The sequence below is a fragment of the Lissotriton vulgaris genome, chromosome 2_1 (assembly GCF_964263255.1).
Source record: "Lissotriton vulgaris chromosome 2_1, aLisVul1.2, whole genome shotgun sequence".
Lineage (NCBI taxonomy): Eukaryota > Metazoa > Chordata > Amphibia > Caudata > Salamandridae > Lissotriton > Lissotriton vulgaris.
This window is the reverse complement of record NC_141687.1, coordinates 1049613643-1049640331: the sequence shown is the minus strand read 5'-3', so window position 1 is coordinate 1049640331 and position 26689 is coordinate 1049613643. Positions and strand designations below refer to the sequence as shown.

Genomic DNA, 26689 nt, shown 5'->3' with positions numbered 1-26689 from the left:
ACGTGACAGATTTAGCCGGGCAACTTGCATGATTGGCCAAGTGATTCGGGCTTCCACATCTGAAACACTTAAGTTTAGTCCCCGGGGGAACCAGCCCTTGACTTTTCCCTTTAACCTCCATGTTAGTTTCCTGTTTGCTTATGGCATTGACCTCAGTGATCTTCCGCCCTTCTCCCTTCATGGCTGCCATGCAATCTGCCGTGTGCTCGATCACTACCGCGATATCTACAGCTTGCTTGAGATCAGGATTAGCAACCAAAAGTCTTTCTTGAATTTTGTTGTTATTCGTGCACCTAACTAGTTGGTCTCTAATAAGGGAGTCATGTAAATTATCAAACTCACAAGTGTTTGCTAACCTTTTGAGTGCTGCAATTAAAGTTTTCACCTTTTCCCCTTTACCTTGTACCCTAGAGAAGAATTTGTGCCTCTCCAAAACTACATTAATGGTCTTCCCAAAATGTTTTTCCAGCCTGTTAACTGCTGCTAAATAAACATTTTCATCATCATCACTGTCCTCCTCTGCCTCCGCAGTTGTATTATCATAAGTTTTACGCCCTTCTACACCTAAATTATGAAGTAAGGTGTGCAGTTTTCTTAAAGCAGACAATTTCTCTCCCCCAATTGCTATCAGGTAAGATTCTAGAAGTCCCAACCATTGTTTCCAGGGTAACTGTGGCTCCCCCACTTCGTTCAGAAATGGTGGTGGCTGAGACATACTCGTGCTTGCCATGCTGAGGGGAAAAATAGTACAATGGCTGGTCTTTAATATCTAACAATATGTGTACCTCGCCGGAAATGTAAATTCCCTTGCCCCTGGACCTTGTTAGCAACACTCAAACATGAATCAATATTACCCCAAAACCTTTTCACAGTACAAGTGGAGTAAACCAGGAAAAGAGAGGACAGTTCCACCCCTTCTACACAGCTGTGCCCCTCAGCAAAAGATGGACTGGCAACTTATTTTTTTTCTCCTGTAGAAAAGAACAGTCCAGCTGTGCCTGCCAGCGAAGATGCGTGTAACGTAGACAGTACCTGTTGGACCTGAAAGAACCGGTAACCAGCGTTGTTCTTCTTCCTTAACACCGGTGCTGACGTACTGAAGCTTAGTTTGAGGAAGTCGTGCAACTCGAGTCAGCTGTGCCCATCAGCGAAAACAGGCAACAACAGAGTGGCTCTGAGGGGTACACACCCTCACTGCTGTCACCTCTGCTCAGGAGAAGGCGCCGCTTAATCTTCCCGTCACCGGCAGACCCCTCCGTGAGGAAAACTTGACGGCGCAGGTGCAGTGTTACTACCACCGCTCCCCGACTCAGGCGCTGTGAAGAAGAAAATTTCACTGGTGCCGAGCACACTTCACTACTCCCCGGCACCGGCGCTGCGAAAACAACCGACTGCACAGGTGCGCTACTGTCTCCACGGCTCCCCGATCCAGGCTCTGTGAGGAAACGACTGCGCAGATGCCGAGCTTGAACCACTGCTCTGAGGCTCTGGCGCACTTTGTGACATGAACCGCGTTCCTTGAGGAGCCCACACCGCGACACACCAAGAGGGAGATACGCCGCACCACTCCACGCAGACAGGCTGCCTCGCTTCCACAGCCCCTGCCGCACAATGGATCACCTCATCCACTGTTGCTCGTAGCGCTCAGCCACACCATGGAGATTAGGCGACCACTCTTCCAGACGACACCCGCAGATCCCAAAGATTCTTAGGCAAAAGTCACTGCATCTGTCATGACCAGTACGTCCAAACACGGATCCATTGTGCTTTGCACGCGTGGGTTCGTATCCCCTCCTCGTCGCCAGTGTAATAAAATGACGAAGTACACTGTAGATATAAAGAAATCTTCTTTATTGCAACCTAACACCATCACAGGTTCCAGTCAGCTGAAGGCAGCTGTGGAATGTTCATACATTCTTGTGTGGGCTATACCAACAGCGGGCTGGGGAAGGGGGGGAACGGAAGGGACCATGTGACCAAGTGAGATTACAACAAGTTTCTTCACTTATTTTGTTTCCATAATAAAGTCTGAGCAAACACTCTGCTGAATGGCATAATTCAATATGGTTTTGCAGCTGAGCAAAAATTGCGAATATTTAGTTTTTGCTGTATTTTCTGCTCTGTGGGTACTGAGTAGACACACAACATGCTGATTCTGCCTTCCTTGTAGACTTATTTAACACATTTGAAAAGTGGAGCATATATGTTTACTTTATTCCCTGCGCTAGTAAAAAGTCAAATGCAGTAGTGTACAACATTTTCACCAAAGCCTTTGTGCTGCATATCTTATTATGTAAGCTGTTAAAATGGTGCAAATTAAACCTTGACCGGTGCCACACTTATCGTAATTTGAGCATATACAATTTAAGTGTGCACCAGGGTAAGCCCGTGCTACTGTAGCCATTTTACAGGAGCAGGAACTAGGGGTGCTAAGTTCCCTTGAGAGCTGTGAGCTCTAGTTTCAATGTTTTAACTTCAGAATCTTGATTTCAAGAGCCTCCCTCCCCTTTCCAGTAATCCAGCCTCACCACAACAATGGTAAATGATGCAATGTCCTTCACATAGTGAAATACACTATTGTGCCTTGCCCATCACAGCTCTCCCTCCTCACCCCCCCGCCCCCCGGGTTGACCAGGATAGGAAAGGGGAGAGAGAAAAGGGGGGGCGAGGGAAGCACAGTGAAGTCATAGGCGAGTATCATGAGCTTCAGGCTCCTGTGATCCCTTCTTCACACCTCTTCAGGTATAGTGAAGGGAGGACAAAGACAATTTTGGCTATGGCATTCTTGTTCAGGTACCTACAAACCGACATGGCCAGTCACGTAGAGCTTTTATTCCTTTTTTAAAAGCCATGTTGCAGAGCATTGTGGATGTTACACAGCTTGGCCAGAAACACTCACAAAGTGAATAGGCCCTAAAGGCAAAACCAATTGGCTTTGTCAATGTTTAATGTTTTTTGTTGCAGTGTTTATTATTCTGCAGCATTGTTCAAGTAAGGAATGATAATTGCTCACACAAACTTGCAATACTGTTTACATTAGTGTATTGCTGTGCACACAACTGGAAACAATTTATCTATGGAATGTTGTTAAATATGGCATACTTAAAGTCCTTATATTATAAATATCTTGGTTCTACTATAAATAAAATGTGATGATACACAAGTAAATGTGTTATCTGTTGGACATTGCACAGATTGCCTTGATTATGGGAAATTACATTATTATATCTCTCACAATAGCTTCATATGTTGAGCAAAAGAAAGGGAAGCAATAAAAGAGGGAGAGAAAAAAATTTCAGACTCCGTATCCCTTAGCTGAGACATCACAAAATATAGTAAAATGAATGGTTGAGTTAATCTCAGCAACTGCTAATCACTCCTGCTTTCATTCCATTCTCTTCCAGCTGGTCTGAATCACAACAGGAAAAACATTAAACCATCTTGGCCATGCCCTACCAGGAAGGATCCAGCGCATACTTCCTGGCCATGCCTACTTAGGACATACAAGCAAACAGTATTCCTGAGGCACTAGCTAAATATTTTCCTCATGTGTCAAGTCTTTATGAGGAAGCATGCTTATATACTTAAAGAAATAACGTACTCAGCAGGACAGAGTGTAAAAAAAATCCTCAGTGTCTAATTTAAATGTTAGCGGAATATAATGGTCCATCCGCCAGATTTAAAAGCGGGTGGACCTTTGCTGTAACCGCCATATTCAGACTTCTCTGATGGTCTGATGAAGTAAGTGCTATCAGGGGTTGACCTCTATGTCTGCCCATCTAGTTTAGATGGATGAACATACCAGCCACTTTTCACAGCCTCTCTCTGCCAGGAAAACTCAATCGATAAGGGGCAGTAAATCTAGCAAAACTCCGTCCCATGGCAAGTGGCGGCACTGTATTTTTTTCAAAATAAAATCCTAATTTGGGCTTTTGTTTTTAAATTTAAAAAAAAATAAAAATTAACTTTGCCCTATGGCTCCATCATGTTTGATGGAGCCACACTTCAAAGTTTCAGTGTATTGATGGGAACCGCCTTGCCTGAGGCTCCTGTCAATGTACTAAATGTCTATCAGCTGATGGACATTTATAAATTTGGCAGTCGGGACCTCCGCCAGCGCAACAGAGTAAAATACTCTCTCTCCCTGGCAGAGGATAGCCGACCATCAATAAAAAATTTCAGGTCCTCGGTTCAGATATTTACATTGCACACTCCATATCTAAAGTGACGAGCCAAATGAGAAGTGGCACAGTATTATATTAAATTTACACAATTTAAAAAGTTAGTTTTAGTGGGTAGATTTAGATGCTTTTCATTTAACTCTCTCGAGTGGAGCTAAATAGAATTTCACATTAAGATGAAAACACTATGCCTAATCGTAGTTTGCTATGGGACATCAACAGCCATATGGAACTGAACATATGAAGGAAATGAACAAGTGCAAAAAAAGCAAAATTAGCAGAATGAGACTGCTATTTACATGTAAAGCACATATATTCAAGTGAGCCAGCCGAGAATGTAATTGTGACCTAAGTAAGATTTTTTTCGTGTTGTTAAAAAAAACTAGAACTGTTTCTGTTTTGAATTGGATACCTGATAAATTGTTCTGCCATAGAGTCTCCAAATGACGCCATCTCTTTCCCTGAGCTATACTCGCAATTGCAGGTGAGGCTCATTCTCAGCCTTCAGCACCGATGTCCATCCAGACACCGATCGCGCTCCTCGTAGCACATGGCCCTGATTGGTCGACTTTCATCTCTTATAAACTGTTCGGAAACTAGGAACCTAGTTTCTGTCTGACTTCGTTTGAAGAAAAGACTTGCCTAACTTCTGCTGTGGAAAGATGGCCCAAAGTGAGTATTTACACGACTGGCCCATTGGAGGTAGCAAAGGAGAACACAGGGGTGTGTTTGGTATGTGGCTTTCATCCACTGTCCATAATAGTGGATTTGCTGAAGAATGGAGAAGCGATAAAAAACACATTCGAAACTGACTGGAAAATACCAATGGATGAAGTACTTCACATTCACCTACAACGTGGGCGGTGAGTATGCATGCAGGGTGGCTAATGCCCAGTCTGAGCCCAAGGTCTGCAAGTGAGACCCCATGTTGTGGCACAACTTCAGATTATCTGCAAATTATTCTGCTTGAAGGACTGAGGTGGACTTTCTATTAACCTCTACCCTGGTGACATTTCTGGAGTGTTGTCTGAGCCACTTTCTAACAAGTGCTCATGGCTCATTTGTGGTCAACTGTCAAATCCAGATTGGTGATTGGCGATTGGGGGTAGAAATGCGGTGTTATTTTGCTGCATTCTATTGATATTGGAATTGTTAATTAGCTCTTGCATATCGCTTATTATATATCACTTTGGTGTAACAGACGCTTTGGGAGACTGGGATATGACTTTTCAAATGCTAAATTCTTTTTTTGTGATGCATTCATATTTTGAAAAATACAAATCAGTTGCTTAAACTATAAACATCTCTCGAAAATAAAAAATCCAATGTATTTTGGTGTTTTTCCTGTGTGTTAAACCTGAGCTTGTATTTTATATAAAATAACATTTGTTTAAAAATAAATTGTGGGGCCATTATTGTACTAACTGACAACTCAGGAGATTTATTGATAAATGTGTGGGCATGTGTTAAAAGTTGCCCCAGAGTGGTTTACTATTCAGAGAAGTAATTTTAATTGTAGTATTTTCTGCTATATCTTAGGAGTGTACAATAAAGAGATGTCAATAAGTTGTGTGCTGATAAGCTTTTCTATAGAATAGATAGTGCCAAGGTAAATTCTTGTCTTGATGTCAATGATTATATAGCATTACATGTTTTTGAAAGAGTTTTCTCGACAAGTGATTTTTATGACATACAATCTGATCCAAAGAACCCTAAATTAGACCGTTTTTGGTATCAGATGCCTTCAAAGCAAATATATACCAAGATCTAAATCAATTATTCATGACATTGATAGATACAATAAAGTGCAAGGATTGGTTTCAGGCATTCCTCTATCTAGTTTAAGAATCTTTTCCAGATATGTTAATCTTTTTATTTAGTTAGGTAGTTATTAGTAGTTGTGTTTAGAGCATAGTAGACCAAACAAGGATAACAATACATGTATACAGGTGCATAAGTAGTGGCTGATTGACAAAGAGTAATCTATGTGTAATTTTCTTTGCATACCTAGACTTCCGCTTAGTCCTAGATATTGCCCAATCAACTGAAATTCACCATTTACCTGTAGGAGTAAGATTTGCGGGTCTCTACCCCTCACATGAGGGCATGTAGTACAAACTAAGAGAAATTGCAAACATAAAGTTACTACTATATACTAGCTTTGCAGTTGGATATTTCCAATATATCTGTTGGGGCATGGCTGCCACCCCAAAAGTGGAGACTTCCTCCAACAGGGTGGAGTTCTTGGTATCGGGGGCAGGCATCTATAAATTGAACAGATAAGAAACACTATACACATGAACTACTTCTCAAACTGTTATGATTCTCCTCTTCCCCTTGGACTGTCTCAATAACAGGATGCCACAGAACACATACTGATTTCAAGATGCAGCCAATCCCACTTAAGAGAAAGATGAACTTAATTGGGGAAAAGACAGACCTTTTTTATCTTAGTAGTTGATGGTTAGAATGAACTAAATGATCTGCCTCTATCTAACCTGAGTGGAGTAGAGATGGCACCCAAATAGCAGGAGTTGACAGACTGTGTCAATGCATTTTTGATGGAGGCACACACCCTGGAGGACCTCAAGAAAAAAATGGCAGGATGAAAAAAGTTGGGTGAAAGAGAAGTTCTCCAGGATACAAGTGGCAAATTCAATTCCTAGAGTTAGAATAAGAGCATGTCTCTGTTTCACCCTCCTTGATGAGTGTGTCCTTCCCACTATGCACCATGATTTGCTATGTGACCAGTTTGTTCCAGGAAGCCCCAATCTAAGGAAAGGTAATAACACAATTTCTGTTTCTGCAACTAACTTTATTATGTCTTATGCCCTCGTCCTCCATGTTCCTTGACAGATAGATAGATATCACACTCACACACACACACACAGCATACACAGCTTCTATAGCCCCAATGTATAGGTATTTGTCTTAACACTCTTTACCTTTATGACATACAGTCTCCAAATCTAGTGTTTTGTTTACAGTAGATTGAAGAAGAGTACTTCTGACTGTGTCAGGGTGATAAACTGGTGCATTTGCCTGGAGATGTAACTCAGTACCTGTTACAAACATTTTGATTAGCTTTCCTTTGAAAAGGCACCCATGTCTGCATTGATCCTCTTGAAAGTTACAAAGGCCAGGTAGTAGGGTGCAGTTATTGTTTGGACATGTACAGGCATGGGCAGTAAGTGGTCTGTTAGTGAATTTAGGTCCTCCTTCCACTCTACAGCCATGTCAAAGAGCACATCAGGTTAGAAGTGGTATCTGGCAATGGCTGCTTCCTAGGATATTCCAAGAATTCTGATCCTCTGATTATGCATTCCCTCCATCTTTCACAAATAAAAATACTCCAAATGACGGGGCAATGCTACAAGAAATATTCACTGACATAATGATTTTTTTATCCTGCTTTCCTATGTGAGAGAGCTTTTTACAATTTGCTGTTATGAATTTCACCTGTTGGCGGGTGTGGAGGAGTTCTGGCTATCCACAATCGCCCACTCCTTATGTTGCATGTATTTGAAGCCTTCTTGCAATATGTATTATATACTTTGAATCTGAAATTAATGTTGTTTTATTTGAATTTTTTTAATAAATAAAAATATACAATTTAATAACAATATTTTTTAGAGACTCATGATCATTTATTTTCCTATTTTTTCTATGAAGTGTTGTTTCAATGTATTTTGATTTCTGTGGGAATGCATTGCAATATCAGTGCTGGCCATGTGTGGCGTTTGACTTACTCCATATCTTGGCTGTAGTAAATTCCATCCAGTTTTGTCAGTGTTGCTATTGCAGAAAAGTTTGTTGTAACTTTTGTGAATAGCAATTGATATTCCTCATTAAGCACCTTCATAAAATTCCTTTAACTCCACTCTTTGAGTAGTAGATATTGACCATTTTCTAACCACTGCCATTGCTCCCCTACACGTAATACAAAAATACATACCTCTGTGTGCAGAAATGTCCACAAGTAAGAGACAGGGCTGGAGTAGGTCTTCAGACAGTGATATATCAAGTAGTTCTACTAGAGTAATACTCCCCATATTAAAAAAAAAAGCTATTGCGAATAGGCCTCATTGTTTCCAATGAACAGCGTGAGTAGAAAGATAAATATGTCATGTGTACATTGTAACAATGTGTAAACATCAGTCATCAGGGAGATTATTAGTTTAGGAAATCAATAGACAAATCAGTCAACTAGAGCATGGAAGTCTGTAGAATCTTTGCAATAAACGACTTTCAATTACTTTTTCAATGCTTAATATTGTGATTTGCTCTCATTGTGGGAAGGATAGGTTTCCATATATTGAGTGTGTTCCCTTTTTAGGTATATTTTTTCTTAACAATGTAAGACTAGAGGAAGATGTTATTTGAAATCTGAATTGAATGGACTCCTCCCACTATGGTCAGGTTTTCTGTGCCAGGTGACATTTGGGAATATAAAATGTTAAGCTTAAAAAAGGTGAGAGACCCCTTGATGCAACCAAGGGAGTAGGGTACTCTTGACGAGTAGAAAACAGATATTCCCTTTGTTTTGTTCAAAATCCCAATAATATGAACAAGCTCAACTTACAACTGAGGCATACCTTTACATCCGTGCAGTGATAATATCCCTACAACATGTTACAATCATATATCTGAAGACTCTCCGAAGATTGTCACAAATTATTATTTATTAAAAAAGCCTTTAACCCTTTCGCTGCTAATGACGGAAAGGTTCCGTCATGAGCATCGGTCGAGCTGTGCTCATGACGGAACCGTTCCGTCATGACCACGCCCGTTTGCATGGAGGCCCAGCACAGGAGGAAAATATCCATCGCAAGGATAAGGTTATATAAAGGTATATTGAATAATTAATTTCACATCCTATACATATCAGAATTCATACAGAACAATTAGTTTTAAAAAAACACAAAACACGCAAGGCACAATAAAATTATAAAAAATAACAATGGAATTACCAGACATAACACAACATAAAAAGAGATAGAATATATTTAGACAGTAAACTTTGTCTTTAAGAGAACATATCCAATAGAATGATTTAATAACGGGGCCTGGATACTCTATTCCATGTGGTATCTACAGATTCAATTATTCCCATGGATTATGTAAATGAACCGTCAACGCGTTTTGATGGGTTAATTTTATGTTCCATCTTTTTCATGAAAACAGCTTTGACAATTCTCTCTGTCTGTACATCTTGTAGTCTAGACCCCGTTATTTTTAAACCTGTTGCTTTCTCAGTAGAAGATATTATGGGTGCAATCAGTCTCTCAACCATTATGAGGTTCTTCTCAGTTGAACTTTAATTCCAGACTTAAATAGTGTGTAACCAGACTCCGATTTGCCGGACTCATGCGTTACCGCCTGCTTTGGCATCTGGATTGCTACCTCGTGCTATGACCTAAATTTCTGTGGCAGGAGAAACTCATCACATCAGCACTCCTCTACCGTATTACGCTATATTCTGCAGATTCAAGTGCAATACGATAGAGGAGGATAGAGGAGGCACAGGATTGATGGCACCTCGATCTTTTTAACGAAAAATTACAGAAGTGCTGACGTGATGAGTTTCTTCTAATATTTCTTTTAAATATTGTAATTATTTTAATTGTGGCTCTTTTAAAAATCGGACACTGACCGCCTGCATGTTTTGACGAGATTAAATCGTCACAGGGGTCCCGATCTCCATTTCTCCACCGGTGCAGCCGAGCACAGCGCTCTCGCCGGCTGGGCAAAGCGGAACCGCCATCTTGGGGGGAGGCAGGGTAGCGCTCAAGCTCCTGGACGTCTCCCGCCCTCCCTCACTACATAAGGAGTGTCAGTGATAGTGGAAACTGACTACTTGTTTTCCCCTGAGGCGGATGCCGGGGGCATTTCTCTCTGCTAATTTACTAAAAATCGAGCCTGTGTGAGAGTATATGATTGTTTGCTCATAAACTGTTTGTGTGGTGATTTATGACCTCTGTGCAGTCGCGCTGACCGGCCTTTTAAATATTGTAATTATTTTAATTGTGGCTCTTTTAAAAATCGGACACTGACCGCCTGCATGTTTTGACGAGATTAAATCGTCACAGGGGTCCCGATATCCATTTCTCCACCGGTGAAGCCGAGCACAGCGCTCTCGCCGGCTGGGCAAAGCGGAACCGCCATCTTGGGGGGAGGCAGGATAGCGCTCCAGCTCCTGGACGTCTCCCACCCTCCCTCACTATATAAGGAGTGTCAGTGATAGTGGAAACTGACTACTTGTTTTCCCCTGAGGCGGATGCCGGGGGCATTTCTCTCTGCTAATTTACTAAAAATCGAACCTGTGTGAGAGTATATGATTGTTTGCTCATAAACTGTTTGTGTGGTGATTTATGACCTCTGTGCAGTCGCGCTGACCGGCCTTTTAAATATTGTAATTATTTTAATTGTGGCTCTTTTAAAAATCGGACACTGACCGCCTGCATGTTTTGACGAGATTAAATCGTCACAGGGGTCCCGATCTCCATTTCTCCACCGGTGCAGCCGAGCACAGTGCTCTCGCCGGCTGGGCAAAGCGGAACCGCCATCTTGGGGGGAGGCAGGGTAGCGCTCCAGCTCCTGGACGTCTCCCACCCTCCTCCCACCCCCAACAAGATATGGATATAAAGAAACGACTCTCCCGTCCGCGCAGCGGGCGGGCGCAGCGGGAGCGCCGATGGCGCGCCGAAGGCGCGCCTAAGGCAAGCCCGTCTGCGCCCGTCCGTGCCGGACCCGCGCCCAGCGCCAGTCCCCCTGCCTCTCATACTTCCATGATTACTTGGTCCTCGGAGCAACTTGTATTGCTACGCCGCAACACTTGCAACTCGCATAAACATTGTAACCCCCAAACCTTGGACACCTGTTCTTACTCTTGCCTTGGGTGTAACCATTACATTCCCGCTTTCATTAAACGGTGTCCACCATCCAACAGTGGTACTCACTGCTCATCTCCGTCTACCGTTCATGCTGGCGTAATTAACTGCCGGTCTCTTCCTGCACATGCATCCGACATTTGGCTTCTACTAGATACGAACAAGTGGGATATTTTATTTCTCACAGAAACATGGCTTAAAGACTCGTCCATGCCAGATATCAACTTGGCCATTCCCTCTGGTTTCCGTTTGGTAGGCATTAATCGAGACGGCACTAAACCTGGAGGGGGTCTGGCGATCATTGCAAAATCTCACTTCACTCTGAGCTCGACTAAAATTGTTAACCTCGGTTTGATCGAGGCCATGTATTTTGTAATTAAGGACGCCGCCTGCACTATCATTGATGGTATCCTGGTATATAACCCCCCCCGTTACTGCCTGTTCTCTCAGTGCCCTGTTGCACTCAATTGCGGACTTTTCCCTTAAACACTCGCACTTCACAGTGCTGGGAGATTTTAATCTTCATATAGATAATCCTTCCTGTGCTCAAGCCTCTTCAATTCTGGAAACCCTCCAAGGACTGACCTTGTCCCAACTAGTTAAAGGCCCTACGCACAAAGCCGGTCACATATTAGACCTGATTTTTTCAAATCATCCTTGCATAACGGTCTTTCCATCTCTCCCCCTTACATGGTCCGACCACTTTCTAATCCCCTTTCATATTGACAGACCTCCCCTTCCCCCTACCTCTTCCCTCAACAGAGATAGTGGTCGTAAATGGGTCAAGGTGACCTGTGAGGCCATTGAGTCTCAATTTCAGTTCCATTTTAATCAGACGGAGGATCTGGACAAGGAAACGGCAAGATACAACTCTGCCCTTACCTCAGCACTTGATTCCATTGCTCCTCTTGCTCCCCTGGCGTCCGCCAGATCTCGTCCCTCGGCTCCCTGGTTCACCCCCCTCCTTCGCGAGGAAAAAAGCAAATGCAAAAGGCTAGAATGCATGTGGCGTCAGAAATATGATCCAGTGGCTAAACTGGCCTATAAATCTGCTTTAAATAAATTTCATATGCTCAAACGTTCCTCCATGAGATCATATTTCTCCAGCCGTATTCAACAGGTGCAGAATTCGTCAAAAACCCTCTTCTCAATTGTGAAAGATTTTGTTACTCCTCTGGCCATAAAAACTCAATGCAGCCCTACCCAAGATCTTTGCAATGGTCTCTCTGATTTTTTTCAGGACAAAATTACTAAACTTGCTTCCTCATTTGTCTCAGCCATGCCCAACCCAATTCCAGACTCCTCTCTCCATACGCAATGTTCCTTTAACTCCTTTAATGAATTATCATTTGATTTTGCCCTATCTCTTCTTCAGCAAGTCAAGTCTGGCTCACCTATAGACCCTGTTCCTGCTAAAGTAATGGGCAATCTTGCCCCAGTTTTAATTAATCCCCTTCTTTCCATTTGGAACTCCTCCCTGGCCCAGGGTCATTTTCCTTCTGCTTGGAAACAAGCTAGGCTGCTTCCCATTCTTAAAAAACCCAACGCTGATCCTTCCCAATTCTGCAGTTACCGACCCATTTCGCTTCTGCCCAAGCCAGCTAAGATATTGGAGAAAGTTGTTCAGAAACAAATGGCCCAGTTCTTGGAAACAAATAAACTGCTTCACGATTCTCAATCTGGGTTTCGAACCGGTTACAGCACCGAGACAGCGTTGCTGGAAGTCTCAGAGACAATTAGGGAATCAGTGGATAGGGGTGAGGAGGCCATGTTGGTCCTCCTCGACCTATCCGCTGCATTCGACACGGTTTCCCATGTCATTCTTACATCCCGACTACAACAGCTGGGGATTGAGGGCACTGTCCTAGCATGGCTCCAATCCTTTTTATCCGGACGGACCCAAAGGGTACTGTTGCATCCATACCAATCCGAAGATAAACCCCTCCTGTGTGGCGTGCCCCAAGGCTCAGCCTTGAGCCCTTTATTGTTTAATGTTTACCTGGCCCCCCTTGCCAAGGTAGTTGAGTCTTTTGGAGTCAGGGTGGTCTCTTATGCTGATGATACTCAGCTTGTTTTTTCATTTAGAGACCATTCTGACTCCCTCTTTTCCAACTTTCGAAACTGCCTTGGCAACATTTGCACTTGGATGGCTGCTAACCATCTTGCCCTCAACACTGAAAAAACAGAGGTCCTCTTTTTCAGCCAGAAAACTGCTCCCCCTTCAACTCTTTGGTGGCCTACCATTCTTGACCCTCCTCCTGCACCAGTGCAATCAGCCCGCAACCTGGGCTTTATATTTGATAATACCTTGTCCGGAAAAACCCAGGTTAATAAAGTAGCGGCGGCTTGCTTTAATAAACTGCGCATGATCAGGAAGATTTTTCCCTATCTCCCCCAGTCTTCCCGTAAAACAGTGGTCCAGGGACTCATCACGTCACACCTTGACTATGCCAACAGCCTCTATGCCGGTGCCCCCCAATATCTCATTGATCGACTTCAGATTATACAAAACGCGGCTGCAAGGCTGATTGGCAACATCCCTCCTCGCAACTCGGTCAGAGCCTACCGAGAGGAGCTTCATTGGCTTCCAATTGCCTGTCGCATTGACTTTAAGGTTCTGACCCTTGCCTTTAGGGCAATTAATGGCATTGGCCCCCGCTATCTGAGCAAAAGGCTTAAAATAGCTTCTTCAGTAAGGCATCTGAGATCTAATAGTCTACGCCTGATGACTGTCCCTCGCTTCAGACTCACGCGTACTGGTGGCAGAACCTTTACCGTTGCAGCTGCTAAGCTTTGGAACAGTCTACCCTTGGATCTCAGGTTTTCTGAATCAGAACAAGTCTTCCGTCGTAAACTGAAAACATGGCTGTTTTCTAAGCACTAGCCTGCAAAGTTTCTGCAGACCTGTAGATTTTTCATGAACTCAGCAACCCCCTCTGTGATAAACAAGTAGTCTTAGCGCCGGGACACCCCCTCTGGAGGTAGCCGTGCGCTCTATAAAATTCTTAATAAATAAATAAATAAATAAATTCTACCACAGAAATAAAGGTCATAGCACGAGAAGCCTCAGAGATTTTCATGTAGATTCATCCAACAAGCGATTTTCAAATTGACTCAAGCATAGCTACTTTGTTTCTTTACAAGTCCTTAATTACTTACAAACAGATTTATGGAGTCTTTCTAATGTGTGCGGTGTTACCAAGCCACCTCGGAAGAGGTGTTATCCATCTGCAAGAGTTATTTAGATGTCTTCTTCCTGTATTTATTTTGTTTAATTGCAGCTAAACAATTTCTTTGTTTCATATAGAATTGATCTCGGTAGACATGGGATTCATAAGCGGTTCTGAAAATCTTATTGTGAAATATTTCAATAAGTCATGCAGCAGTAGCAATAGAACTTAATCTTTGATTTGTCAGTTCATCATGCTCAGGGCTCCAGGCTTCCCATTGTACAGCATGGCCTGTCTCACCCTTTTTAGAATCAGTTTTAACTACGATGTGAAAATAAGTGAGTGATTTAAAAGCACTAAAAATAATCCAGTTTTATTTTTCAAATAATAGCGCTCGAATGAATATGGTTGTAGTTGTGTCCTCACTTGCTCCTCATGTTCCTCTTACAGAGAGCATTTCTTAATAGCTAGATATTTTAAAGATAATGTCGATTTTATGGAACATTGGTGTGCTCATAAACATAGTAGCTGTTCATGAACTAATACCCCTCGTAGTGACTTCTAAAACATAGATTAGAGATATTACCAACAGTAAAATGTTATTTTTCAAATGTTAAATGTGTTAAATGTGTACCTAATTTATTAGCCTGAATCTCACAAAGATGTCTTGTCTTTTGTTTAAGGGATGACCTGCCAAGCCAGAACGTCATACACTGAAGATGAAGTCCTGTGGGGTCATCGATTCTTTCCCGTTATATCCTTGGAGGAGGGGTTCTTCAAAGTGGACTACTCTCAATTCCATGCAACTTTTGAAGTTCCTACGACACCGCACAGTGTAAAAGAGCAGGAGGAAATGCTTCTAATGTCCTCCCCGTTAATTGCTCCAGCCGTTAACAACAGCAAAGAAAGAAACAACTCAGTGGACTGCCTAAACAGTTTAGATGATATCAGCACAAAAATGCCTCCAAAAATGCAAAAAATCACTGGAAGGGAAGACTTCCCCAAAAAACTTTTACGAATGAGCTCCACAACTTCAGAAAAGGCATACAGTATGGGTGATTTGCCTATGAAGCTGCAAAGGATAAGTTCAGTTCCTGGCAACTCAGAGGAAAAACTAGTTATGAAAACAGGAAAGATGCATTCTGATCCCATGAGCCAATCAGTAGCTGACCTGCCACCAAAACTCCAGAAAATGGCAGGAGGAGGGCCTAGAATGGATGGAAACCTCCCTGCAAAATTAAGGAAAATGAACTCAGACAGATTTACATAACACTGGCAGACTTGTAGGTTCTTATTTGATTTTGAAATCACTAGTAACCTAATAGCAAATGACAAAATATGGTCAACACAAATTAGCATTGAAGGTTATCTGCACAAAATTTCCTATCACTACATGCAATTTGAAAAGACAGTGTTTTATCACAATTTTGATGATTAGAGAAACGGCTCTCAAAGAAGACCTGGGATATTTTTATGGTCTGGTTATAGGTATATTAACATAAATTGGCATGTAGAAAAAAATCAAGCATGCAATAATAGTGTGCAGATTTTGCATATAGTTTTTTGGCATGATTCTTACTATATTTATAATGTATATTCTTATTAACAAACATAAGGGGTGTCACTCTTAACCCACCTTTCCTATGTAATTACTATGTACACAGAATGATGGGCAATTATACGCCAAATCTTATATTAACCTACATTATATTTTTCTGATGTAGAAAGATCGTGATGTTTTGTTTAAATAAGTAGTTTTGGTGCATGTTTTCTTTCAAAACAAAAGTTAACAATAGGAAATAAACACATTATATCAACAATTGTTAAAGGACGTTCCCCGGGTGTTTTCAAGAACTATCTTTCTTTCCAAGCACGTCTGTCTCCTCTGTTCCTCCCTCTTCTCCCTAATGTTAACGTGCTGTTGTATCTGTCTACATAGTGGATTTTCTGTTTTTCTTTACATAAGTATGATGGCACTCGTTTCTATGCAAAACATTTTCTACTATGAAACTAAAATGTTCTTTTTTAAGACTTAACCGAAATGTGTATTTATAATGTGCTTTAAAGGATCTATGATGTGTTCAATGGGAATTATGTTAAAAACAAGTTATCTACCCCACAAAGACATGACAATCTAAATGGTTGATGCCTAAATACATTGAAGAGGCTATGTACTTTGTAGAAAGGCATCACATTACACCTTCAAATCAAGGACAGATCACCTTATGTCCAGCAATTCAGTATATTGAAATTAAAGTAACAATGTACCAAATTTTTACTCCCTTTGATTAGTCCTCTTTGTTCGGCAATGGCAATGATGTTTCACAACATTTGTATGGCTGTGACCTGTTAATTAAACCCTTTCCATCAATGAGCTGTAAAACAAGTTACTCTGCACCTTGCCCCGTCCACCAAAACCACTCTCTGCCAGTGAGTTATATTTATTAATGGCATTTAAGTTTATGTCCACCATTCCTTCAAATATTGAATCATCAACTCAATGATTTCCTTTCAGATATTTATTTTTTTCTTTTATCACATCAAAAGTAATTATGACATTGCATTTTTTCTTTAGGCAACTCAAAAATTGATGAAAGGCTTCACTTAATTTCAATTATTGATATTTACTCTGGGTTGCAGTCAAGTCCATTGCTGTTGAGATCATCACTGCCATTACAGTTGTTATCGATCCACAAGCACATCATTCTTAGTCCTGCCCCAATAATACATTAAGCATGGGCGAATTTTGCGAATCTCGCGTTCGCGAATTTTGCGGATTTGCGAACTCGCAATCCGCAAAATCCGCGAATTCTCGCAAATTTGCAGATTTTTTTTTTTTGTGTTCGCGCGGGTTTCTGCCAGTTCGCGAGGGTTTTGTACAATTTCGCAAACGCGAACTTACCTGTCGGGTCGCAAGTTTTGCGAACTTGTTGTTTCTACGTGTCCAGCCTGTTTGGGACACTCTTCTTCATCACTGCCACTCTCTGTCACCACTGCCACTCTCTGACTACTCATGCCACCCTCTGGCCCACCCATGCCACCCTCTGTTTCATCCCAGCACCCTCTGGTTGTCCAGTCAGTGTACATTATTCTGGCAAAGCAAAGCACACCTTCCCTGCCTCAAGTGACCTGAATTAATTTGGGGCTGATTAATGTGTCACAGAATATTTTTTTAGCTGGCACCTGCTTCCTTAGTGCTTCCTGATTAGTGATCTTTTGCACTTGCTAAGTGCTTTCACTGTTGCAAAATTAGTTACAACACCTGCCCTGCCCCAACTGACAATAATGAATTAGGGGCTGATTAATGAATTTGAACTTCCAGCCTGGCTCCTGCTTGTCTCCCTTAGCTGTAATTCAGGACCTTTGTGGCATATGTGTAACTATTCTGAGGTTCAGAGCAGGGTCACATAATAGTTGCAAGTAGGCAACTGAACTCTGGAGGGGCCCCTCAGGAAGCACTACAGGAAATGGCTACTAATGATGAGCCTGAACTTTTGAACCTGGTAAGTAGTTTCAGTTTTGCTAAGATCGCATTTCTGCAATTTAGCGCTTATTCGCGGGGCGCGAAGTTGTACTGGGAAGCCGCGAACTCACGCGAACAGTGCGAGCAAGCCATAAAATCCGCTGCTCGCGGATTTGCAGATTTTGCGGGAGATTCCCGAATCTCGCGGATTGCGAATTTACCGAAAATCCGCAAAATCCGCGAGCGAAACGGATTTTCCGCCCATACTTATAATACATGATGTAGGTTAAGCTGCCAGCCCATGTCCCCCCTGAAAGGGAACACAAGCAATCCAAGAGCATTAATCCTAATGGCATCACTCCTGACCTACAAAGACTAAATTATAGCGCAACATTGTTACACTCTACTAAAATAAATGCACTGCCCTGTTACGGATAATACTACTCATTTCATTAATCTAATAAAGCCTGTTATACTACATGTATTCAATCCAAATAGGTTTTATGAATTTAGATGATGATTTCATTATCGTTAACAGTTGTACTATCCAAAAATGAAAAGGCAAGTAGTCAAGTACAACCCCAAGACTAAGGAATCGACCATATACACACATTAATAGAGGCTAATACTTATGGAATTCAGCAAAGGATGCTTGTGCAACAGATAATTGTATTTCTAAATGTAATGTCCTTTGGCTGTTTTGCCATTTCAGTTGTCAATGCAAATGTTTCTGTCTGTTCTCCTTTTATAAGTTTACATTATTTAACAATAATAATGTATGTGCTTTTGTCAAGTCCCCCTTTTGTGGGTCATGTATTACCCAACTATGGCACTAAAATGAAATATATGCAAATTACATAAATCCTACAGACTCCATGTTAACACATTTATAAATATAAAGGTGCAGATGCACATATACAAATAGAAAGCATCAAGATGCACATGATTATGTTTAGTATTGCCATGCAAATAAACAAATATCTACATAAACTCACACAGGGACACGCATACACATATTTGCGTAGTTTTCGCACAAGGCCACTTTCTTTTTAACTAAAATAGCATTTTACTCATCTCTTAGAACTCTGTAACCATTTGACTAATTAGCACTATGCTCTACCTAGCCATTTTTATCCCCCTAGTTATGATACTTGTGTTGATTGATTGGAGGGAGTAACTTTTATTTAATGCTGTAAACCTATGGAGAATGTAGAAAATGTGGTACAAAAGGGGGTGGTGATGGAAGGAGCATCTGAAGCAATCAAACACTCACCCCAGTCAACAGATCTGGGTTTAATCCATCACCGTTCTTTAGTCCACTCTGCCAACCCAGTTCAGACGTGGCCATATGCAAATCAGTCTGACCCTGTGCCTCATGGGAATAGTCCAGCCCGAAATGCCAAGCCATGCCTTCCCTGGACCGGAAACAAGCTTCCTAGGACTGGTTTCTGGCATTACAGCCGTCTTCAGCCAGGCTTGCTTGAATCCAGTGGCAAAGTGAGCAAGGGACTCACGTCTGAGCATGCCCTGCCAACTTATGGAGAACAAAGAGGTACAAAAGGGGGTGGTGATGGACGGAGCAGCTGAACCAATCAAACATTCACACCCATTCAACAGATCTGCTTTCACATTTAAAAATGTGAAAGCATAAAAAGTATGAAACACATCTATCCTGTATTTTGACACACACCAATACACATACAGGCACGAATATTGACATTTTAACCCACAGATGTATTTTACCAGTTGGTATGTAGGCATATAGGCACACCCAAACACAAATTAAATCATAAGTAGGCTTCTGTTGTAGGTGTTCTAACAATACTCCTTTTTAGATAACTCAATTGCTTACAAGGATATGCATTTTTCATTCTGCTAAATGCATTTCAGCTTTTGGATTTGTAAAATGGAATTGAAACCGAACTAGTATGAAGTGAAAGTACCCCCTTGCACATATTTTATAGCCCATTTTTGTAATACGTATGTTCCAGAAATGTTAAAACAAAATCTCAGTTAAGCTGAGAGGGATGTTTACATTATTTAAAAATAAAGAAAGGAAAATATGCAGAGCTGTACCAAGTAAATGACATCTAATCACAACATCACTCTCTTTAGCAAATTCTTTAAGCATTTTAGTAGAACACATCTATTTAACAGTAGATGGGCAATGAGTAAGGGTCTCACTGTTGAGGTCTTTGTACCACCTGTAGACCATGAATCTGAATGCTGATGGAGCCAACAATGTTGATGAAGCAAATACAGTAAGCTACTATTAAAATCAGCAATAAAATACATATTTTACTTTTATATCCATTATTTTATCCTTTTATATGCATTACTGATTGGATTATAAGCATATAAAGTAGCAATTTTAGAATTACCATCCATTTTAAAGTAAATACAAGAAAAGGTTAATTTCAGTCTCAATAATATTAATGGAGTACAGGTTCTACCTGTACTTTCAACTGCAGTCACTATCCAAACAATTAAGTTTACTAGTGTGAAAATAGATTCACAACTCATGGTACCAGTGACAAAATGATTCAGAGACAATGTACCTCATTACAAACTTTGTATTTAAACCAAAAAGGAATGGTGTTTCCTAATATTCACCTGATGTCTCAATCAAACATGACCATAAATGTATATTGAACCTAATTTACAATCAAAGGAATTATGATGTGACTCACATATATTTGCTTCCAGGGAAAGAGGGTTATTACAATGAGAGTCTGGTTTCTTTAATACTTTCCTTCATACATTTCTTTCACTATTGGAAGATGTAGAGGAACATGATACATGTGTTACTTTAAAATGCAGTCTATGGCTAAATTTGCTAATATTCATGCATGTCATGATGAACCATGAGTTTATGGGCTCCAGGGGTCAAGTGTACCTCACATACATTACACTTTTTCCAATTTCTTATGTATTCTGTAGCACTCCAAGTTAATGTCATATCTATTTTGTGTACGGTACAGATTCCTTATTTAAATTTGTTGCCCTTGCATCTTCAAAAAATTTAGTGACTATGTATCTGAAAATATACCTCTCACTTAAATGCATGCTGAATCTGCAAGGTAGAACCAAACTAAAAGCACATTCAGCCAGTTGTTTTCCCCTGAACTACAATAGTTGAGTTTCAATGCAAAATGAACCCAATATGTAAGGAAATTATAGGTATGATGCACATTGATTGACTGCAAAACGTCAGAGAAAACTTACAAGAAAAATCTGGAAAGCATTTTTGTTGCAATTGTAACTCATGAACATGTTATCTAACGTTATTCCTTCAGTGTACTCAACTGTCAAATGCTGACTTTAGCTAACATGGTATAAGCAAGTTAGAGTCAAGAACATATAAGGATCCACTAGTAAGTAGCCGATATATGAGGCCATGTAAAGTAATTGAACATAAATGTGAATATTATTGTGCAGAAATTCAGACGTAAATCAGTAATGTGAGAGGATACATTTAAACATGATATTCTTGGATCAAACACATTGGTTGCAGTCTCTAGGTGTAGATGTAAAGACTTTGTTCATTTTTATATTGCTGTTCTGAACCTATGCCAATGAGATGCATGCTTGTTAAGGTTTTAATTAACGCCTTAACCGTGCTGGTTTTCCCGCCGCGGTGCAGGCGTTCTAAAGGGTGGGCCAATGGCCGACGGCAGCACTGGGGAGGGGTAAACTCTACCTTTTTTTTATGGTTTCATCACACATTCAAAAAATGAATCTAGGGCTCCATATTCAAAGCGTACATGATTAGCGAAAGAGGACATACTTGATGTGTCCCATGTTGTTGATCTATCAGGCCAGACAGGTGACCATTGTGAGAGATCACTACCTTAGGTGTCTTATGTAATTTTAGTTTGGTGGTCCATAGAAACTCCCAGCCCATATGATCAAAAGCCTCCCCACATCAAAATATATTTTGGTAAATGTAGTCGTAATCTTAGTACCCAGTCCATTATAACCATTCAAGATTGATGTGTTTATTGGTATCACAAACCAAAGCTGCAATGGTGCAGCCCTAGCTGTGGATGATGCATGCTTCATTGTCTTGAGAAATATAGATTTTGAAATGACTTTTGTTTAATTTAACAACAGTCTGGATTATACATTTAAGCAACGCTGGAGTCTGGTTAGAAAACTATGTTTCAGTTCAGAGGAGATTTGGCTTTAGGGTGTATGAAATTCAAAAACGTAACATAATCATGATTCTATTCTAGCTACACAGTTGTGATAGTGTCTTAAGTATTTGTTTAATATAATCACCCATGTCTGATGATCTATTGGAGTGGCATGCCTCAAAATTACTAAACACCACAGATATTTTGAACAAGAATAAGCAAAATTACCTCCAGACAATATTGAAAATATGTTCTGTATGGAAGGGACTGTCACTACCCTTTGATTTATCCATGGGTTTATTTACAAAAAATGTTCTCATTAAAGGATTATTTATGTATTTTGTCACTTGGGAGTGGGTTAGCAACAGGTCCTTTCCATTTCATATAATTATGACTTATCACCAGTACCCAGCTCTTTCTAATATCTCTGGTCCTTAAGCTACAGCATAAAAGTCAGGTCCAGGCAAACCAGCAACTACCATCAAAGAGGTGCTAGGTGGTTGTGGAAGCTCTTGAGTACAACATATGTATATAAATCCCATTTCTATGTCATTTCTATGTCACAGATTGTGATTCTCTTCTACCATATACCATATATAGTGATACAAATGGTTTCTATTATCCATGTTCAAAATATGTTTTGAATATTTTTTTTAATGTTTTAATGCCCTCGAGCTCCATTCCCATTATAGAAAATTGTCAAAATAAATAAACCTGTTAAATGTTGTACTGTCAACAGTAAGAGGGATCACCAGTATTTGCATTCGGCGAAGCTTTCAGTTGTGTTTGAGAGCTGGAGTTTATACATGTAGCACCGTCCTATCACAGGTACAACCACCCTACTCCCTAGTCTCCCTGGTTATTTATTTTTTTAGGAATTTCTGAAGTAGTTGTGCTCAGGTAATGCTCATCTCTAATCCCTCTCCTTTTAGTGGTCTTCACACTGTTATAACTTTCTAGATCTCTTGTGGACCAGACTTTGATTTCGTTGGCAATGAATATGCTTGGAGAGTCATTTGAATACTTCTGACACATACTCAATCAGCTTAGTGTAAATAAATGCAATTCAATTACTCATTCACTGTGTGGAACAGATGGTGACATAGATTAAGTATATGCGTAACCATCACTGCAGTGTACACAGCTTTACTATTCAGGTACAACTGACAAGAAGAGATTATCTGTAGCTCTTGATTAATATCAGGTTAATTGTTACACACTGCCAATTCAAGGATGCAAGTAAAAGACTTGCAGCAAATGGTTCAGGCACTCCTGTAATTTGAACTTGGCAGATACATTTCTTTCCATGGAATATCTATTTAGTGTTTTGAGTGTTTTTATTCTGGGTTTTCTGTGCCCTCATATTATGTGAAGAAATGGCAGTTCCTAATCATTCAGATATTCATTTTGTTGATTATCAACATCTGTTTCGTATTGATATTCTCCGTTCCTGTTTGAACTCTATGACTCAAGTTGCACCATTTCCTTTCATCTAGGGGTTCGTAAAAAAAGCAACGTGCATTTCTGCAGTCTGAATCCTTTATAATTCTGCTGCAACATAGGAAGGACTAGGTCTTCATCTTACACTACATGAATAAAAATGCATGAGAACATCAACTCTGACAATATAGACTCTAACAAAATGAAACCAAGTGAAAGGGGTGAAAACATGCCATTGAGTCATAATAGCATCTCAGCACAATTTCCGCTTATAGGGAAAAGCAACACTTTTGACACATTTCAATTATTTGCTCAATATCAACAGTTATATGTGAGGTGCAGGTAAAAATGTCCAAAGCAACTGTCACCAACTTAGCCTTTTATCCTTCCAATGTTATTTAGTTACATACCATTAAATTAGTTATGGCAGCATTCATTTTCACAGTGCTATAAACCAGAAAATCTATGATAAACACTATATAAACTACAGTGTTATTATAATCATTGTCTCTTTCAATATGATCAATTCAGTATGCCGGGTTAATACCTGATCCTTTTCTCTCTAATGAAATGGTCTGCCTTCTATGTACTAGTAGTGTGGAAAATATGACATAATGCTTATAATTTTAGGATCCATTTTTATGTGCACTAGTCTCTTGCATTTATAGAGACTACAAAATACACATAGGTCTTTTGCATTGGAGTGTTTACCCGGGCACTAACTGATGATCAGTTTTAAAGAAATTCTCATTTCTCAACCATTTTTCATTTCAATAGTTTTTAGAAATTGACATACAGCTTTATACATGTTTAATTATGTTTGTCCTTTCATACTAAATTATTTTAACACAAGTTAAATTAAACATTTGGAAGACCAAAGGCTGATATTTTAATGTGAATAATATATGCTTTGCACAAACAAAACCTATTTTTTGTCTTTGTTTCTGTTTTGTCTGTTTTCCTGAAATATTTAAAGTCTATTATGCTTTACTTTAGGGAATGTCGTTAATTTATTTGCATTCTGAAAACCTAAGATTTCTTCTGTGAAAATATGTGCAGGGTATATGTGTACTTTTACAATTTCATTATCAAGATATGTCCTACTCGGAGCATGGCATAATGATAAAGAGGTGATAAGGAGCTGTTTATCCATCTGATTTCAAGCTTATTATTTGTTAAGGAGCTCTGTCTATTATGTACACAAAGTCCCTTTTAATATTGTGTAGTCAACAAAGGTTAACAACACACTTAGCAGTTTTCCCAATAAAGCCTGATACTTGAGGAAGAAGAACTGACATGACAGATATTCTTTTTATCAAAGTGCTGTCTCAGAATATTACACTTTATGTATTGCAGGTTCAATTGAGTTCATTATAAGAATTGAAACAATAATGTAACATTGGGTAAAGCAAACAAAAAAACTAATATAGCCCCATAAATGTTGTTGATTTTTTAGATCATTTCTTTGTTCATTGATGAAGTAATATGTAGTTATTTGAGTTTGACGGATGGATACTTCATCAAAAACATAACTGATATTCTGTTCTTACAACAAGCTCCATAGGCTATAATTCACTCATAATACTGCAGACAGGATATGCATCACATTTGTGGAGGTGTAACCTGTAAAACAGGCTCTAAGTCTATATTAGATTATCTCTGCTATTGTTAGCTAATATCAGGATAGCAAGCTGAGGTCATGGGGCTATAAAATGATGGGACCTGCCTTTAACACTTTGTACAAGTAAATTCTATTGGAAAAGCATTAATAAGTATAGGACAATTAATTAGTCACTACAAATGTGATTTCATTCCTATAGTATATTTAGATAATCAAGAATTATAATACATTTAAAAGTGGATAAAGTACAGGGCTATGCATTTCTTAATTATTTGTTTTGATTTTGTAGATGGGTAATAGGAGCTATCTGCCTCATGGTTTCCGGTCACAAACAGCTCTTTCTGTTTCTCATAGCTGTCCAATGACATGTGACAACTCTCTTAGAATTGTTAATTCAGTTATCTATATTTTATGTTTAATTATAAGGTACATTTGCACAAAATAGAACAAGAGTGCTGTTGGGGGTACATCAATCAGGCTCAAAAACATGGCTGAGCCTAACGGAGAATAATCAAAACAAAATAGCATGTAATGAGAATTCTATTGAAAAGGCTAAACTCAAAGATATGCACTAAATCTTCATCATAAAAAGATTGCTGAACTCTGATGAAACTTAAGCTCATTCACATGCATTTGATGCAACTTAAAATTTTGACTCACAGTAATTTTCCATTTAGGAATTAGGTTTTACAAAAGTGCAAAGGTTTCACTGCCTCATTGTACATTGTTACCCACATTTGATTCATTAATGTGGCATTATTGCCACCAGTAATATGAAATGAAAACTATACTACTTGAAAAACCAAAGAATTACTCTGACTTTGTGAATGTCCTCTGCAATGGCAATGTATTCCTGAATCACTGAAAACATTGCCATAATTTGCACCTGAGTCAGGCATGCACTATATTTATCACTAACCTGCATGAATTTTGGGAAGAAGTGATGGATGACTGACATTTGTCTGTTGCAAATATGGTACAAAATATTCTACGGATCACTCTAATACTAAGCACAATAACAAACTATTCATGTATTTGTCCTGCGTGATAACAACAATATAAATAATGAACATGATTTACTTATTCAATCAATAGAATATAAAAATGCATGACCTTTTCTGAGAGTGAGACATTTATTTCATAACACTCAAAGAATAGGGAAATTAACAACAATTTATTTTGTCATTTGCAGCACAATAATATTTCTGGAGATCTGGGCTATTTATTGTATATTTCATCAGATTTAGTTGAATTGTTTCCTACAGATTTGTGTTCAGTATGCAACAGAAAGTGCTCTGTGTCATGTGCTTATCATATCCTCTTTTAAAACAGAAAACACCCTCACCACACCTTTGAAAGGGACTATGGAAGAGAGCCATGTAATGTTTGCTAAGCTCTTACTGCATATAGACACTTGATTAGAGCTGTATAGTTGAACATTTAATACATTCTTAAAGACTTGCAACATATCCAAGGAAATCCAAATTGGTGCATTAAAATGGACACTATTACATACTTTTATTTGTTGTAAATAGTTTTTACATACATTAATATGCAGATTTATTGTAATTGCAACAACAGATTTTTTTAGAAGACTTACTGTATAGTAAGGCAACATAATTTTAAATGTACACACTTTCATGGCTAATCCAATGACTAGTATAATTATAAATATATGATTAGAATGATAAATTTCAAGTCCAGATATTTTGCAATGCTTTTTTGTTAATGTTTACTTTTGTTTTTTTTGTGAATTTTGCAAGCAAATCTGACTTTTAGATAAGTACT

The 26689-nt window shown here is 39.6% G+C and overlaps 1 protein-coding gene across 1 annotated transcript in view; it reads left to right on the top strand.

The window, feature by feature from the left end:
* KCNJ3 (potassium inwardly rectifying channel subfamily J member 3) overlaps window positions 1-16945 on the top strand; it is a 547722-nt gene extending 530777 nt beyond the window's left edge. The window contains exon 3 of the mRNA XM_086958768.1: window positions 14925-16945. Coding sequence (XP_086814894.1) covers window positions 14925-15511 — 587 coding nt within the window. The 3' untranslated portion in view covers window positions 15512-16945. The remainder of the gene's footprint in view (window positions 1-14924) is intronic.
* The last annotated feature ends 9744 nt before the right edge of the window (window positions 16946-26689 follow it).